The 16581-nt window shown below is 44.0% G+C and overlaps 5 protein-coding genes across 5 annotated transcripts; 1 reads left to right on the forward strand and 4 right to left on the reverse strand.

The window, feature by feature from the left end:
• Positions 1-234: 234 nt before the first annotated feature.
• On the reverse strand, positions 235-2815 carry BYT42DRAFT_275064 (uncharacterized protein). The gene is made up of 4 exons (XM_051562818.1): positions 2517-2815; positions 2064-2440; positions 1533-1995; positions 235-1464 (listed from the first exon to the last, which is right to left on the reverse strand). The coding sequence occupies exons 1-4, from the start codon at positions 2564-2566 to the stop codon at positions 366-368; spliced, it is 1989 nt and encodes a 662-aa protein (XP_051425493.1). The 5' UTR covers positions 2567-2815; the 3' UTR covers positions 235-365.
• Positions 2356-3696, reverse strand: BYT42DRAFT_275068 (uncharacterized protein). The gene is made up of 3 exons (XM_051562819.1): positions 3374-3696; positions 2517-3304; positions 2356-2440 (listed from the first exon to the last, which is right to left on the reverse strand). The coding sequence occupies exons 1-2, from the start codon at positions 3390-3392 to the stop codon at positions 2634-2636; spliced, it is 690 nt and encodes a 229-aa protein (XP_051425494.1). The 5' UTR covers positions 3393-3696; the 3' UTR covers positions 2356-2440; positions 2517-2633.
• A 517-nt stretch (positions 3697-4213) lies between these two features.
• Positions 4214-8727, reverse strand: BYT42DRAFT_603782 (uncharacterized protein). Its single transcript, XM_051571081.1, has 14 exons — positions 8352-8727; positions 8195-8271; positions 7997-8114; positions 7724-7926; positions 6860-7645; positions 6549-6777; positions 6280-6464; positions 6083-6208; positions 5929-5999; positions 5237-5867; positions 4867-5165; positions 4696-4762; positions 4472-4606; positions 4214-4403 (listed from the first exon to the last, which is right to left on the reverse strand). The coding sequence occupies exons 1-14, from the start codon at positions 8629-8631 to the stop codon at positions 4227-4229; spliced, it is 3384 nt and encodes a 1127-aa protein (XP_051425495.1). The 5' UTR covers positions 8632-8727; the 3' UTR covers positions 4214-4226.
• A 3704-nt stretch (positions 8728-12431) lies between these two features.
• Positions 12432-14466, forward strand: BYT42DRAFT_493570 (major facilitator superfamily domain-containing protein; the record flags this gene model as incomplete). The annotated part of the gene is made up of 5 exons (XM_051564227.1): positions 12432-12535; positions 12598-12859; positions 12929-12995; positions 13083-13964; positions 14048-14466. 5 exons carry the CDS (start codon positions 12432-12434, stop codon positions 14464-14466), a joined length of 1734 nt encoding a protein of 577 aa, XP_051425496.1.
• Positions 14467-14858: 392 nt separating this feature from the next.
• Positions 14859-16419, reverse strand: BYT42DRAFT_563718 (uncharacterized protein). The gene is made up of 4 exons (XM_051567632.1): positions 16258-16419; positions 15513-16186; positions 15126-15431; positions 14859-15043 (listed from the first exon to the last, which is right to left on the reverse strand). The coding sequence occupies exons 1-4, from the start codon at positions 16313-16315 to the stop codon at positions 14894-14896; spliced, it is 1188 nt and encodes a 395-aa protein (XP_051425497.1). The 5' UTR covers positions 16316-16419; the 3' UTR covers positions 14859-14893.
• Between the last annotated feature and the right edge of the window lie 162 nt (positions 16420-16581).

Genomic DNA, 16581 nt, shown 5'->3' on the forward strand with positions numbered 1-16581 from the left:
TGTCGTTCCCTCGGAAATTTTGGTAGTATGGCCACGACTGCACTGTTTGCTCCATCTCCATAGAGTTGCCAGGAACTATAGCAATGAGCCATTTAAGATTTGATCTGCGAAATTTTGGGCAGCTCGTCTTTTTTGCTCCAAGACAACCAATGTTGACTTTTTTACTTTAAGCTGACAGACCCCAAACCATAACAGAAACTACAGTACAATACACATGTTTTTATGTTTATCATGGAGGATTAATACAGGACCCTAAAAGAAAAAAAGAAGCCATACGCCATACGCCATACGCCATGAACTCAGAATACTGAAATGATAAAAGTCAAAATATAAGATTAGTTTCATTTAAGGCAAAACATTTGGCTTTATTCGACGGGGATACGAAGGCCGCCGCCAAAATCAATGTACTGCGGTAAATCGTCGACATCATCATGCAGCATGATCATGATTTCCCATGAAATGAGTCCAACCACAAAATGATCTACCGAATCAAACTGAACAACGTCAAGCACCTGGCCATACTCGGATAATGCGTCAATCACTTGAAGTTCGTCGATATAACTCGGTACGTCAAGCAATGTGCAAATCGATGGCGTATCATCCTTCCAGTATGAGTCCGGTACTTCGTGAGCCGTTGCTGGAGCAGCACCGGAGCGAGAATCTTGCGCCATATTTCTGGCTGCCGCGGCTGATAATGCTGGTAACACGGCCTCTATTCGGTCGACTAATTCATGGTCAATATTAGGCTGTGAGGGATTCGTGGAAAGTAACGAAAAAAGTAAGGCGGTTTGCAAGACGTCGTCAGAGATATCGTCTCCGCTGTACGGTCTATTAGGGAGATCGTCTTCTTCTTCGTCGTAATCTTCATCATTGTAGTATTCCGGACCGAAAAGGTCGCGCATACTAACATTGCCACGAGGAGGCGCAGGTGCGAGACCCTGCACCCAGTCATGATAGGTGAGAGGCATATCGTCCCAATCGTCGTCGTCGTCATAGTAATCCTCATCGCTTACAGCGAGCGCTTTTTCAAACATTTCTTTATCACGCTCATATGAAGAGCGTTTTTGATTAGATGTTCGGCCACCATTGCGACGTTGCTGTTGTTGTCCACTGGATGCCGCTGTGCTATTTTGTCGACCTCCAGAGGGCACCTGATGTGAAGGTGGTGTTGCAGTGCGAACCGACTCGATTTGAACGGTGGCTCGAACATTGGAAGCATTTGCGGCAGCGTTCGCTGCTATGCTCTTATTCAGTCGTCTGAGTGCTTTTTCCATTTCGTTGATTTGTTTTTGTCGCATGATGCGATGCTGCGGCGATTCAAGGATCGCTTCCATATTATCCTGATAGCTATATACTATGGCAGGAGCGAAGACAGATTGCAGTGGGTGATTTTGGAGCAGCGCATCCGTAGCCCGGCTGAACTCTTCGATGATATGCTTGTATCCGAAGCCGCTACATGACACACTAGAAAGCAGGGATCAATGAACAAGTTCTGCGCCCAATCAGTTAACCGTGATTGTTCAATAGCTTACGCGACGTTTCGCTCCATGATAAAGGGATCTTGGATGGCGATGCAGTGACCTCCCCAGTGATATGTTTTTCTTGAAATCATACAGCCGAGCTTGAAGGACATGGCGCACGCTTTATGATTCAAGTTGACAAACCATTGGAAAAATGAAACGAGCAGTTGGCCCACACTGTCACTGTTATATCCTTCCCACACCGTGCAGTACTTTGACGGATTGGTGGCGGTGGACATACTGTAGGCGGGATGGGTCCTGTGAACGAGTTTCACGGAATCGTGATAAACCACGTCGTAATACGTCGGCCGCCGTTTGTTCAAGGCCAGGCAGGTGTCGAGCTTATTCGAACTGCACGATGGGTGACTGCAGTTGGCAAGAGTCTGCAAATTGGGAATAACCGGAGGATTGCACGTCATCAGATAATACAATGCAATTAAAACATAAGCGTAGCTGCTAAGCGTGCCCATGGTGGCTACATAAAAAAAAAACACAAGAAGTTGAGAGACATGCTGATGACAACCGGATATCACTGGTTCTTACGATTATTGATTTCTCTTGTCTTGACAAAATGCTTGATAACATACAGAAAAGGTTTCACACGGTGATCCAATTGTGTATAACATTTGATTAGTCGAGAATTGATAATGCCAAGCGTATTATTGGTATTGATATCGCATTCGATGTTGAATTGGGGATCCGTGAACTTGCAAATCGGTACTTTGGCTGTCGGGACAGGCACGACGTTTCTCATACCGATCTGGCGTAGGGATTGGGCCACTCTATGCATGTTATAATAAGAATTCGGCATTCTATCCAGGTTCCATTTATTGTAAATATCATCAGTGAACTGGTGCAGAGGGACGGTGATACACAAATCCAGGTCGGACTTGTCCGAGTCCAGACCACTGGCTGAGGACCTGGAGATAAGATAAAATTCATTAGTCAATCTAATGGATGGAGGAATAAGGTAATCAGAAAAAGAGACTAGTTTACCCGAAAGGTTTGACTCGAAGGTTCTCGTACGGCCAGCGATCCTTGAGCATACGGTTGATCTTTTCAATCACCAGCTTGCGTTGTTTGATCGCATTGGGGTGAGGTTGTAGCGTCTAATCACGAAACAGTCAGCTTTCCATGACGCTGCCAGTACACATACAATCGTCGGGCTACCGTGTAAAAGTTCATTATCTCTGTAGTAAGGCGATCATACATGGGCTGAACCGCATTTTGGCCCGTCGTAGCCCCGGCGGTGTTGTGTGTGGAATTGGTGGCCGACGTTGAGCCGTTGCTTCGCACGACAGGCGTACGCTTTATCCGGTTTTTGTTGAATTTGTTGGTAATCCAATAAAAGTAGTCCTTCTGATAGAGAACCAACAGCAAGTCTTGGCGTGAGAGTGTTTTCGTGAGCTTTGGCAGTCGACGGTCGCTGGAGTATTCTTGGTGAGTGATTACTGTATAGCGAAGAGCGTTCATCCGCATGCGTGGACCGCGGCCCGTAAAGACTTTGTCGAGTTGAGATTCCAGAAAATCTTCACAACTTCCGTAATGTTGAATAATCCAATCGTACACGACCCGGCTGGATCGACGGAATTGTTCAACGACATCATTGACAGGAGCCACATACAGTTCGTACGGATACTCGTCATGCACACAGTCGATCAGCTCACCCAATTGCTTGAACACATCGACGGCGAGAGCGTTGAAAATAATAGCTTTCTTATCGTCTTCCGCCATGGGATCGATGATACTGCAACGAACGAATGGTGTGAATTCTTCCAAAGGGCCTGCCTCCGCTCGTTAGTGACGCTTTAATTTTTTATCACTCTTTGAGAAATTCCTGTGGTATTGTTTACCAGGTGTTCCTGCTTGCATGCTATCAGCAAGAAAAGAGCCAGAAAATTACCACTGGTTTCGATCGCAAGAAGGTTGACTGGCAATAACCGATTGTTTTAATGTCGTCAGGTCTTCAACTATCACCTGGTCAACTGTCGGTGGCAGGGTTACCAAAAGCTGGATGTCAATTCCGCCGCTGGCCAGTTGCTTATAGTGCATTATTTTTACATATTGATACTACATGCTTGTTATCGTATGCAGGATATTCATATTCGTCGCGAGACTAACTCCTACATGGATCAAACAGTAACATAGGAATACCTTTTTGACCAGTCACCATAATAATGACAGCTGTCATGCGGCGCTATTGAATCGCAAAAAATAAGTTTTTATTTCGGTCGCCGGTCAGGGTTCCGCGTGCCGATCATTTTACCTGACGACCCCATCTGCAAACCGGCAGCAAGCGAAGAAGTTTACCTTTCCTCAATTAAGATTGATCACTGAGTGTTACTCACTATAGCTGTGCGACCTGATATCTCTGATTTACAATAGTCTCTCTCCTGCGATAGATTATAATTCACTTGGCAAATTAATTTCGTTGTTTTTCAAGACTTCGTGCTATCGACAGGAGCTGTATCATTTATGAACCTCAAGGAATCAGTTACAGAGACTGCTCACGGTATTTTATCGATGAGGAGATTTCTCCACCGCATTTTTTTATGTTGCTTTTCATCATTCTATTGAAACTACGATAAGAAGACATTGAAGCTTGCCGATTTGCGCATCCATTTTTCATACACACAGCCACACACACACACACACACATGGGTCTCATAGATAGCCATGAAGAGATATATTGTACAGTGGTCGGTTTTATTGTTTACAAAGACCCAGTTTTTGGGCACAGTCCAAGTGCAGCAGTTGCCCGTAGCGACTCTCTCGCACAAAGGGACCAGGGCCCAAGTATTCTTGGCACTGTTCACACACATCGTGCAAGTCCACTGTAACGGGTCCAATGTCTTTGTATACTTCTATTAATTCACTTCCAACCTAATGCGCGGTAAACATTAGTCGCCTATTTGGATCCCTTTTTTACTGAATTAGTAGTTTTCCCTTACCATCAAATTCTCACCGCGACTAAGCCCAAGAATAATTTGTCCTTCGCGGTAAGCATGGAATGATCGACGGAGTGATCGGATTAAAAAATTTTGTAACATGTCTATGGGCCATTCATTGGGAATGAGATTCAGGACCTAGTTTTTCAACGACACTTGATCAGTAAAAACGAACCAAGCCAAGCCCATCAACCAATTATTTTTCATCCTCTTCACACGTAACCCACCTCTAGTATTTCCAGATAAAACCCTTGGGTATTTAAAAGATGCATTGTCCGTGCAACCATCAATGAGCTGTTTTTTTACATGAGAAATAAATGATGAGATTTTCCAAGAAGAAAAAGGTTAGCCATCACCCATGTAGCTTGATCCACAGATGCAGTGATCAGTGTACTTACGGTTCCTTGATTCCCAAGTAGGTTTTTAATAATAAAGAGAGGAGCTGACGTCGTTCTTTGTATTCTTCCGGAGATAAATTAGTCGATTCTTCTGGAGGGGTTGGGAGGGTGTCGGGCGGTGGCGGTTGGTTTTGTGCGAGTGACGAGGTTCTGGCGGGAGGAATGCGTTTATTGGAAACAGAGATATCGTCGGGAATGACTCCGGTCGAATTGCCATTCGTCACACAGTAAGTCTCGGCACCAACAAAGTCGCCAATGGTGTGAATCAAGACATTCAACGCTTCCTCATGATGGCCCATCTATAAAAGAGAACGCGGCGCGTTTCATGAATTTCAACATGTCTTTCCGATCGCTTTTGTAGATGACTTACCCGACCGTAAACGATGGCTCTTTCGACATCCAGAGGGCCAGCCTCTTTTAAGGCTTCCATGATGGCAGGAGGTGAATAGAGGCGTGATCGTTGCAGTAATCGTATGAGTGCGAGTCGAAGTCGAACCAGATTGGTTTGCTTGTAATATCCCAGATATCCGACAAAGGTGAGATTGACTTCGATCGAAGACGCGGATGACGGCGATAACATCTGAGTTCGCATCGGATCAACCGATTGCTTATAGTCCGAGATCAATTTCTCGATTTCGTCCGTACCGTGGCGTGCAATTTCGTCCCGCACATTGTACACGTAACTGCGAGCCAGTCGCGTATGATACTCGGCATGATCGCTCCTTCGAATAAGAACAAGGTACTCGAGATAGTCTTGGACAATGGCATGACCGTACGTTTCCAGTTTCTCCAAAATCGCCCCCGAATCCATTTCCGTTGCATGCGGTGATCGAATAAATACTTCAACGCCATCCGCCGCATTTTGCTCCGTCAACCACCACGCATAATGAACAATCACCGACAAAGGTAGTTCATGCGTGTTCACATCCTGCAACAGGAGTCGCTTGATTCTTGACAGTCCATCTTTGAATTCTGGATCCGCCAATTCGCCAGAGTAGATCCTAGACAAGGTTTGGTGAGGCCTTCCAAGCCATTTTTCCATGCAAGACCATGGGCACTTACTTTGTCCAGATTTCCAACAGCTTTTCATACAAATGCTTGGATTCATAGAGCATCGACAATGCGTAATATCGCTACCAAAGTCGCCGGAATAGTATGTAAGCTCATCAAATCATGGGTTGTACATACTGCATATGTGTGCAACAATCATGCTTACTTTGGATTTCATCAGAGCCGATTCGCATTCTTCCATGGCACAATCATTAGGTTCCCGTAAAATGCGGTAAATGGCATGCTCGTCCTTATTGATGATGAACAACTTTAATAGCGCGGTATCAACGGCCTATGAATAGAGGTAAATTCATTTTGTCCAATTCACGCAACCTGTTCCATGCCTTTCAAAACGATACGAACAATGCATGCGATATCCCCTCGGCCTAAAATGGCTCGTCTTTTGCCGCGTTCTGATAAAAGATATTTAAGCATCGCTTCACGGGCGTTGTTCAGCAACGCTCTACGTAATTCCATAGTCGGACTTGGTCGTTGAGCATCGTCGTCTTCCACGTGAGGCGAGTAATTTCTTTCAATATTATTCGCCACTAGTCAAAAGAAATTTCATACAATTCAATAACCTTTAAGGTCACTTGGTCATCATGGTCCACACAATTACGCGCGGATCTTACCTATATCCTCAATTTTGCCCAATCCGTCCACCAATTCACGGACACCGTCATACAGTAACGCTGGCGGTGTTGTATTCAGCCATTTTGGATAGAATAGATCGCCGAAAAGCGAGATGATGATGCGTGGATCCATGTTACCCTTGGCGATCATTGAGAACGCGTCGTCAAACAGAGTTTCTTTCAGCAACAAAAGTCCAGACTTTTGATAGATATAGTCCAACTCATTGCGCTATTTTATGGGTGTGAATACCTTTTCAGGAACTCTGTTGTCCCAAAGATACATTCTCTTTTTTTGTTCTTGAGCTACCTACCAATCGTTCGGCGTAAACATTGTTACCGAGGGGCATGGTATTCCCGGCTTGGTCGGCCATTTCCATGGCCTCTTCAATGCGGTGGGTATCCAGTAAACGGTCGACTTGCATGACCAGGGGTGTCGCCAGTTGGGCCATGACCGAACTTTTACCGTACAGTAATATCCGCGCAGGGACCGTGGAATAGCGGGCAACTTCGCGTCGAAGCATGCTTTCCAAGTCGATGGCATTGTCGTCCCCGTTTGCTGCTGCCATTCCCCACGGCCGGCGTCGTAACGGTTTGGCCAGCCCATCCATGTAAACCTTGATCCCATGACTGAACGACATACCGCGTGCTTCGAAAGCGGGATTCAGATGAATCACCTGTAATCTTTGCTGATCGAGAATGTTGTGGATTTCAATTGTTTGATTCCGTAAAAGGGCCGCCATGTAAGGAAATTCCACCGTCACGGCTTTGGGGTAACTGGACCATTGAATGGTGCCTCGTATCGCATCGCCAAACGCATCCACAAAAATGCCAATGGTCGTCTGATTGTTCACACTCCCACTCACCACCAAGAACTCGCCTTCTTTGACCACGGCCACAATTGGTCTCGGGATAGTATGCGTGCCTGATCCTAACAAAGAGGATGACGTGGAAGGTGAAGTCGGGACTTGTGGTGTAGGTATCAGAGGCGTCGCAATGGACACTTGCAAGTTAACAAGCTTGTACTGCTGAGTATCCGCCAGACAAAGGTGCCGGCTGTGCCTTGTCACTGTCAAAGCCCCATCGGCCAGCGGCAATTCCTAAGAAAAAATATCCTCGTTTAGGCCGACATGCAATGCATGAATACGAAATGTCTCTTTGCCCCTTTCTCTGCTTGCCTTTTTCAATTGCATGGTTTCACCAATTTTGTAAATCTGAATGGCTCTGCGTTTGATAACGCATAATCCTACGGTACCATCCTCGCCTATACGTCCTTCCATGGCTAGATCATGTGAAAAACAGGAAACCCCCTTGATCGGGGTAACCAATGATACGGGGATTGGATCGAGAAAAGGTAACGAATAAAACGAAAGGGTGGAATCTGCCAGTCTTTTGTATCAGCAACAAATTCCTGGGACCGAAAAAAAGCGTGGTCAAGGCGCGCCACTTACCGCATAGGACAACGGCTTTGGAGACCTGGGGTATAACAAGAATACGCTCGACCGACTTTTTACCGTAACCAAGATTAATTCTATTTTCTAGTTTCGACACGTAAGGAATATCGTTGGTCTTTCATTGGGGCAAAAAGCAACACTTTCAATACAAACAGTCTCCAACTCGGGATTCGCATGCCTCAACTGGTTTTTTACCTGATCTTGTTTCGTCGTTTCTTCGAGTGCGTAATGTAAAATATGACCGTCCGATGTGCCGACATAAAGGTCCGTCTCTAAAAAAGCAAAAAACCAGTTCATCGTTAGCGACATGGGGAGTGAAAAAAAAAAGGTTCCGAAGTAACGATCCGGTTACCCCAAGCTTCGACGGAATCGATGGTGAAACGAGGTATGTTGGCTGCATTGGCTGTGTTTCCGGATAATAACGCATTCAGACGCGAAGGTGTTACTTGGCTTTTGGATGGAACGGGTTCGGCCAGTGGTGGGGTGGATATTCGAGGTAGAAGCGAGACGGCAGGTGAGGACTGGCTGGGAGCGGTGGGTGTAGGACTGGAAGAAGAAGTGTTCTTTGCAAGCGGTTCGTCTACCACTGTCGAGGCGACAATGGTCTGTAGAGTGTAAGGCGTATATGGCATGAAGGCAGTGGACACGAGAAGGTAGCTAGCGATGTCGAGGTGTGGATGGAGTTGTGACGCACCGTTCCTTTCATGGCCTGTGGTATGGCCTTTTACTGTGAGCCAATTTTTTTCGAGCTGGGATTTTCCTTTTTCTGGCATTTGCGTGGTCACAGTCATATGCCGTAATTTTTTTTTTTTTTTTTTGGCCTCTCATCGTTTGCTCTCGACTTTGCTCGATGCACCATACATATTAAGCTATCTTATATAAGGATCATCATGGCTGACAATGCTCCATAGCGTGCACTCTTGTTGTAGGGAGAAACTACGAGCCAATCATCAAACAATCCACCATTGGCCCTAGCTTTTTTCCCTTACATTTGCTGGCATCGGACGTTTAAAACAACTAAGCAATCCACTGGATCTTGTTGATTTCTTTTCTACGTTTTTTCTGATTCTGCAACTCTAAAGCGATATGCAATGTTTTTGCAGCCACCCAAAATCGATGTCATCAGACAGTCATATTCTAATTTGATTATTCTTAAGGGGCCCCAGTTTTCTTGCGGCGAATGTCATCAAACCTGCAGCAGAGGTAAGATCAACTTTTTGCAACCGAACAAACAGAATTGAACAAGGAGATGGGCATATAGCTTTGTCATTAAAAGATTTAGGGTTTATAATGACATGATCATATTTGACAAGGAATGCGCAATTCAACATGATATGCGACAAAAAAAGTAGATTAGAAGATTTTATATGATACGAGACAGTCCACCAATGTAATATGATAGTCCTCGCTGCCAGATCGGGTCAATAATCATTACCCCACACAAAGGATCAAACGCTACTATGTATGAATAACCATTTTGTGGTGTAAACCTTGTTAAGCTGCTTAGCGCATCCTTTTTCTTCCACTCCATTTATTCGTAGTGTTGCCAACAAATGACAATAGTGCCACTGGAAGCATAATGTTTTAAGTTCATATTCAGGTCGACGACAGTAAGATTCTGAAAGGTCGCTGACAGACAAATCTAACTTATCACTTAGTTTGGCAATAGAACGCGATGCTGATCAAAAAAAAAAAAAGCTACGTCGTCGTTTCGTACTCCGAGTAGTAGTGATAGACCGTGTCCAACGTTTTCATTTTTCTTAACTCTTGGATACATTATATTTCAGGGTACGACTTTATAATAATCTGTCTGTGTGATGTTGACTTGAACTCATGGGTACTATTAATTTAAACAAACGCTTCACAAAATGGTATAGAGTGAGCGTGAATTTATAGCATGCGGCAAAAAAGATTACGAAAACAAGTGAATTGGCCTTCTGTGGTGCAGCATGTCACATCCATATACTGTACTCCTTTTTTAGATTATCAGATTTTATGCGACTGGTTTAATCCTGACCTTTAAACAAGGCAAAATTTAACTGACCTATCAAAGACGCAATCAGGAAAATTCTTCCAGCCGGTCCTTTGGCTTTTCCTTGGCGTCCTCCACTGATCATCGGGCGTCAATTTCAGTGTCCGTTCAACGGACTCTCTGAGCTGCTCTCTGTCTCAACTTTCTGTCGTGTAACATCAAACCGCACCGCGGAGTTTCTTCTTCCTTTTTTATTGGATTGATACAACAACTGAAGATTTTGAAGCTCAAAAATTTCGTAAATGGATTTCGCAGTTTGAATAACTTATTTCATTGATGTATTGTACGCATGATCACAAATGACCAATGAATCATATCGGTGATAGAACTCGTATTGACAACTCCTTTTCCTGTTGGGTAGCTGGAACTTGAAATAGTGTACGCATTACCACAGGTGATTAATGTATCATATCGCTGATGTAACTTATACTCACGTCTAGCATTTTCTTAGTGGAAAGACGACGTAAAACAAACATCCCCAATAATAGACATAGACTCGGCAGTGTTACAGCCCAGTGCTCGTTGACCTTGCCGAAATCGTGGCCCAGATCTTAGCACGTATCTTCTTGATAGGAAACAGGGCTACTGGTCTTATATAGCTGATCCGCCCACGAATTGAGCAATAAAACGCAACGATTGGGAGTTTATTGATGGTGATAGCGCTAGACAACTCGTCAATGCGCTAGCTACAATATATAATCTAGCATCTCATCGAGGTGATCTTGACAATTGTTACTGTAATTGAGTTCCCATTTTAGCCTAATATCTCATCAGGAAAAACTGAGCAGCGCCTTATGCCAAAAAATAAACATCATCGAAAAAAGGTCATACTCTTTTTTTCTTTTTCTTCATCCAACATGTAAAAATTTATAGTATAAGACGATAGACCCTTTTACTGTTGCTTGTTGCTAACGATGTCTTTACCCCTCTTCTATGAAGGATGCATAACGTTGAGTGAAATGCTTTCCGCATTTAGTGGAGAAATGTACTTTGTGGTGAGAGAAAAAAAAAAGTCAAAAGCATCGTAGCAACTTCAACTAACTTGTTTGTAGGGTTTTCTGACGGGTTTCTGCCAAAGCGAGGTGCTACGTGATACCTAAAGACTATATGGCTGCCCATGACTCCAATGAATCTTAGAGCGGCTATACTACGTAAATTCCTTGGAAATAATAACCAACTTGAAGCGATAAATCTTCTAAACTAATTCGTACAGTATATCTATCGTGTTGTCTGATGGTATCAATGTGAGTCCCATAGAAAAGTAAAGGCATGACTTTTTCATGACTGTAGTTGTTTTGTAGATTCTCTCTGACAAGCCCATCTGAGTCGCTATGCTGTCCATTGGTGAGCGTTCCATCGCTTTAGCAGCTGTCTACAAAGTGAAATGCAATATCCGACTCTCTGTCAAGTCAGTTATCTTGCTTTAGTATCGAGTGCACACCTTCGTAGTATTTCGCACAGGTAAGTCTCTTACGGTCATCAAGGTAACGTATGAACGGCCTCTATAGAAAATGTTTAGGGGTTTATTTCAGATACGTCAATTGACATGTATTTGATTCAATATAAGCCACAATTGCAAAAATTCAATCTGTATTCGTTTTCATTGTAATTTTAGTTCGTCCTTCGTTTAAGCACCATGGAGAGCTCCTAAAATAAACCCTTCAACATTTGGTAATTGAATTACTCGTGGCACAAAGCATCGGTGATTTAATGAAATTACACAAAAAAATCAATGGTGGATTGATAAGCAAACAATCAGTTGCCTGTATACAAAAAATGTCCGCTGATATGTACATTCAGAAAAATGGCCTCCAAGGTCGATCCGACCCTGAATTTGCTCGAAAAATTGGACAGTCCATCATCGAGGTGGATTTATCTCTGCACCTTTTTGTACTGATATTAAAACGATCGGATAAAGCCTACCCTCGACCGACTTTACACAAGTTCAGGATAAGATTTACGTTAATTGACTAAAGTAAGGAGGGCACAAAACACCATCAAAAGAAGCCATCATGAGCTTGAAACTTTTTTTACAACAACGACTGACTTTTTTTTTATCTCGAAATGAGCGAGCATCGGCCAAATCAGCGACTCTCCGGGATACAGTACTGATAATCCAGACAGATCACGATCTGGCGCGGTGATGATTCTTTAAAATCCCGCAAAAGGAAAAGCAAAGCCTTCTTTTTTAAAATCCCCAAATTGGAAAAGATCTGATAAAGTAGTGTAACGTAGCATGGAATTTCCAGATAAAAATGTAAAGATATTTTTTTTTTCTTTGCTATTCTTTTTGTCTCTTACTTCAGTTTTTTTTCGATGACGTCTAATATGTCTGGTCATCATTCTGAACCACAGGAATCTCGGTCTGAGGCAGATGTGGAGCTAGACAACTCTGTCAAGATGGATATTTCTTCTACCCCACGATCAAGCTTGCCCGGTGTCAAAAAAGTACTGATCGCGAAGAAGCTGGCTTCTCGCACTGATTTGTTTCTGATTATTTTTGGGTAAGCTTCAAAAATAAATGACAAATGAAAAAGACACGTATTTACATTTGAATTCTTTGTAGTATTGTTGCGGTGGCATGGGCCAAAAATTGGGAAGGCAATGTTGTCTTTTCGGTCACTCCTTTGGTGACAAGCTTGTTTGATTCCGTCCACATTTCCAGTATTCTGGATATCGTCTTGTATATTCTCGTGACCGTCTTGCTTCCGTTCTACTCCAAGTTTGCCGACATGGTAGGCAGAACCGAGGCTTTCACGGTCGCCATCGTTTTCTATGTCGTCTCCGGTACCGTTCAAGCCACAGCCCAAAACTTGGACACTCTTGTGGTAATTAATCTCTCTACTTTACATGTTCCAATGTAATTTGTCTTCTCACCTCCTTACCTTTGAACATAGGGCGGTCAAGTTTTATATTCTTTCGGTTATGCCGGTGTGCACGTCCTCGGCCACGTTCTCATTGCAGGTTTGTCTTTTAGACCCAATACCCGATACCCGATTTTTTTTTTTTTCGAGCAAAATTTTTCTCACAATTTTTTTTTTCGTTTCATAGACATGACAAGCCGTGTGAATCGTGGTCTTTTCCAGGCCTTTTACGACGTACCGGCTATTGTCAACATTTTCGTGGCTCCGTTTGTGGGCGACGCTCTTTGGCGATCAGGCCAGTGGCGCTGGACTTATTCCATGATTCCTTTTGGTATTGGTCTTACCAGCATTCCCTTATTGACAGGTCTTTTCAGAGTCGAGAAAAAAGTCAAAAAGTCTGGATTGATGAAACCTTTGCCTTCCGACCAACCCACCAAGAAAAAATCCGTGTGGCAACACATCGTTTCGTTTGCGGTCGAAATGGACGTCATCGGTAGCATCCTGTTCGTCGGTGCGCTCTGCCTTATTATGTTACCATTGGTGCTCGCACTGAGCCGTTTTGGTGGCTGGGGTTCGCCTACCACCATCGGCACCATTGTCGGTGGCGTCGTATGCTTGCTCCTATTTGGTATTTGGGAATGGAAATTCGCAGAAAAGCCTTTGGTGCCTATGGCAAGCTGGGATAATCCTACACCGTTTGCCGGTGTGTTGACCTGCTCGACGATCAGTATCATTGCCGCTACCAATTGGCAGTACTTTTTGGTTTATCTGCAAATCTCTCGCAAGTTGGGTGTGATCCCGGCCACGTTATTAGTGCGTGGGTACGATGCCGCTTTCTTGATTTCTCAAGTCTTGGCCGGTTTCCTCATGAAGCGTTACAAAATCTATCGTCCCTTTGTTCTTGGCGGTATTTGTCTCCTCTTGCTCGGTATTGGTTTGATGATCCCGGCTCGTTTCCCGAATTCTGCCACAGCATTCCTTGCCATTACTCAGGTCATTGCTGGCTTAGGTGCCGGCATGATTTACGTACCCATTTTAGTGGCGGTGCAAAGTTCGGTCCCCCATAAAGGTATGAATCATATGCCAAAAAAAAAATCAAACGAATAGACTCATCATGATAAAACTGATTTTTTTTATTTACTTATTTGATAGATTTGGCCATTGTTACGGCTTTCTTCCAGATTGGTGGTACAATTGCCACCAGTATTGGCTCCACGGTCGCTGGCGCTATCTGGAATTCCATGCTTCCTGATCAAATCGCCAAACATGTGCCCGGTGACTACATTTACGAAAAAATTGTCGGTGACATTGGATATGCTACTTCCCTGCCTGCTGAACAGTTTGCTGGCGTCGTCACTGCTTACGGAAATATCCAACGTATCTTGTCCATCGTGTCGCTCTGTCTCGCTGCTCTGGCTCTGTTATTCTTCCTTGGTATGCGCTCCTTTGGTTTGGAAGAACCCGAAGAGGACAATGCCGTCTTGCCCAACCCGGAATCCACTGTGAACGCCGTATTGGACGAATCATCGACCACCTATGGCACCTCCAAAATGGCCGTTGATAAATACTAATTTTTCTCCTTCACTTTATCATTCTGTGCTGTGCCTTTTTTTGGTTTATCCCATATACTTTCTAACCTTCCCTAATCTGTCTATTTTCTATTACTACTGGTGGAAAAACATCAGTCTAGATTTCCTTTTCTCCATAAAATAAAGTAAAATAAAAATCGGAGCATCTTACTCTTTTTTTTTCCCGACGTTCTCTGCTATCTGAGATTTTCCTCTTATTCCCTGCAGGCAAATGAGTCTGACACACAAAAAGCATGATCTGTCGAAATGAGGCTGAGATATATTTCCCGCTGCATCCATATTTGGGAACATCTGATAAGAATTCAGTGCCCGACCTTCTCGCGCATCTTTGCGAATCACAAGAAAAAAAATATTTCCAAAAACTATTTTATATGATAGGTTTATTTTATAACACAGATTACATTATTTTTTACAAATCAGCATGCTCCTCATCCAAAGGTGTGCGAACCCAGGCCCAGGCTCGGGCGGCATAGATATTATCGGGAATGTTACGACCAGCAATCCAGGAGCCCGCAGTAACCAAAGGTCCCAACATATTCGTTTGCATCACCGCTTCTTTCTATAGAACGAAAAAGAAAATCGTATCAATAAAAAACAAGTGTCCAAGAATCACCAATCAAACGATCGACTTGTTGACTTACGTTTCCTAGAATCAATCGAATCAATGCAACGTCATAGCTGACATATGGGCGCAAATCTTCCTGCGATCCGCCATTAATCAGCGTCATGATATTGTTCAGTGCTGCGATGCCCTGCACCCAAGCAAAGTGTCCGGTTTTCACATCCGTGTGATCCAAAACATCGCCGGCGGCGAAAATGTGAGGATACTGATCATCCTGAATTTGCATGGTTGGCTTGACCTTGACAAACTTGTTATCGGAATTGATCGACTTGGGCGATAGCTCTGCCAGCAGTTGGCTATTGGGAGTCATGCCGATACACATGATCTGCAAAAACAAAAAGAAAAAATCAATTCACCCAAGTTCGCATCTTTCCATTTTCGTTTCACATAAAAAATAAATACGTACTGCAAGATCAGATTGAATCACTCTGCCACCTCTGGTGTGAATTTCTATAGGTTTGACTTCCAATGGGAACCCTTGTTCCGGCAGGATCACTCGATCACCGAGGATTTGTTTGACACCATGCTTTTTCAAGATGTTATAGGTCATGACATCGACGCTCTTCTTGAAACGGGGCAGGTAGCCGGATCGTGAGTGAAGAAGGGTGACATGCTTCTCGGGATAGTGTTCCTTGATTTCGGCGGCCAGTTCAATGCCCACAGCACCGGCACCAATCACCACCGGTCGTTCGGCTTCTTCAATAGCTTTCTGGTACTTTTTCAAAGTATCGATTCCTGCGGCTTTGGTCTCGGCGGCAAGTCGTCCGGGAGCTGGAATCTTGGTACCGGCACCGTAGATGAGGTAGTCAAATTCCACCTTGGTGCCAAATTCAGGCACTTCACGATCCAGTTCCACATGGTGTTCAAACAATTTGGTAACGCGCGCATGCAATACTTTGCCCTTTCGATCATCTCCACCGAATAAATTATGGTATGGCACAAACAGTTCACGTTCAAATCCGGATTTCACCGCCGCTCGAGGAAATGCAAACACATGGTTGAAATGGGACTTGACATCAATGATAATCAAACGATGAGATTCTAACGCTTTCTCACCCCATGTGAGAGCAGCACCCATAGCTAATTCGAGCATAATTTCGTCAATATATGGCTCCGGTACACATGAAAAATGTAGATCAACGATACTTTACCTGCACAGGAGCCACCAATAATGACAATGTTCTTTTGTGGAGGTGAAGCGGTGACCATGACGATGATAAAAGAGGCAGTGGGAGTGTGTTACGGAAGGGAAAAAAGGCGGATAATTAGGATTTCCAAAAATCATTATCAGATCGTTTTTATGATCTTAAATCACAGTCACCCACCATGGGCGGAGTTTGGCAAAAAAGGTTTGGTGGCACTGCAGCTGCTTCCGGGGGATTTCGGTCTGATTTCAATAAAGGCAGCTTCAGATCGTCCATTGGTGGACGGATGAATTTGATCCCCGCACCGGTTTCGAGGGCAAAAGGAGACAA

Source organism: Radiomyces spectabilis (assembly GCF_025331425.1).
Source record: "Radiomyces spectabilis strain NRRL 2753 chromosome Unknown BYT42scaffold_4, whole genome shotgun sequence".
NCBI classification, from domain to species: Eukaryota; Fungi; Mucoromycota; class Mucoromycetes; order Mucorales; family Radiomycetaceae; genus Radiomyces; species Radiomyces spectabilis.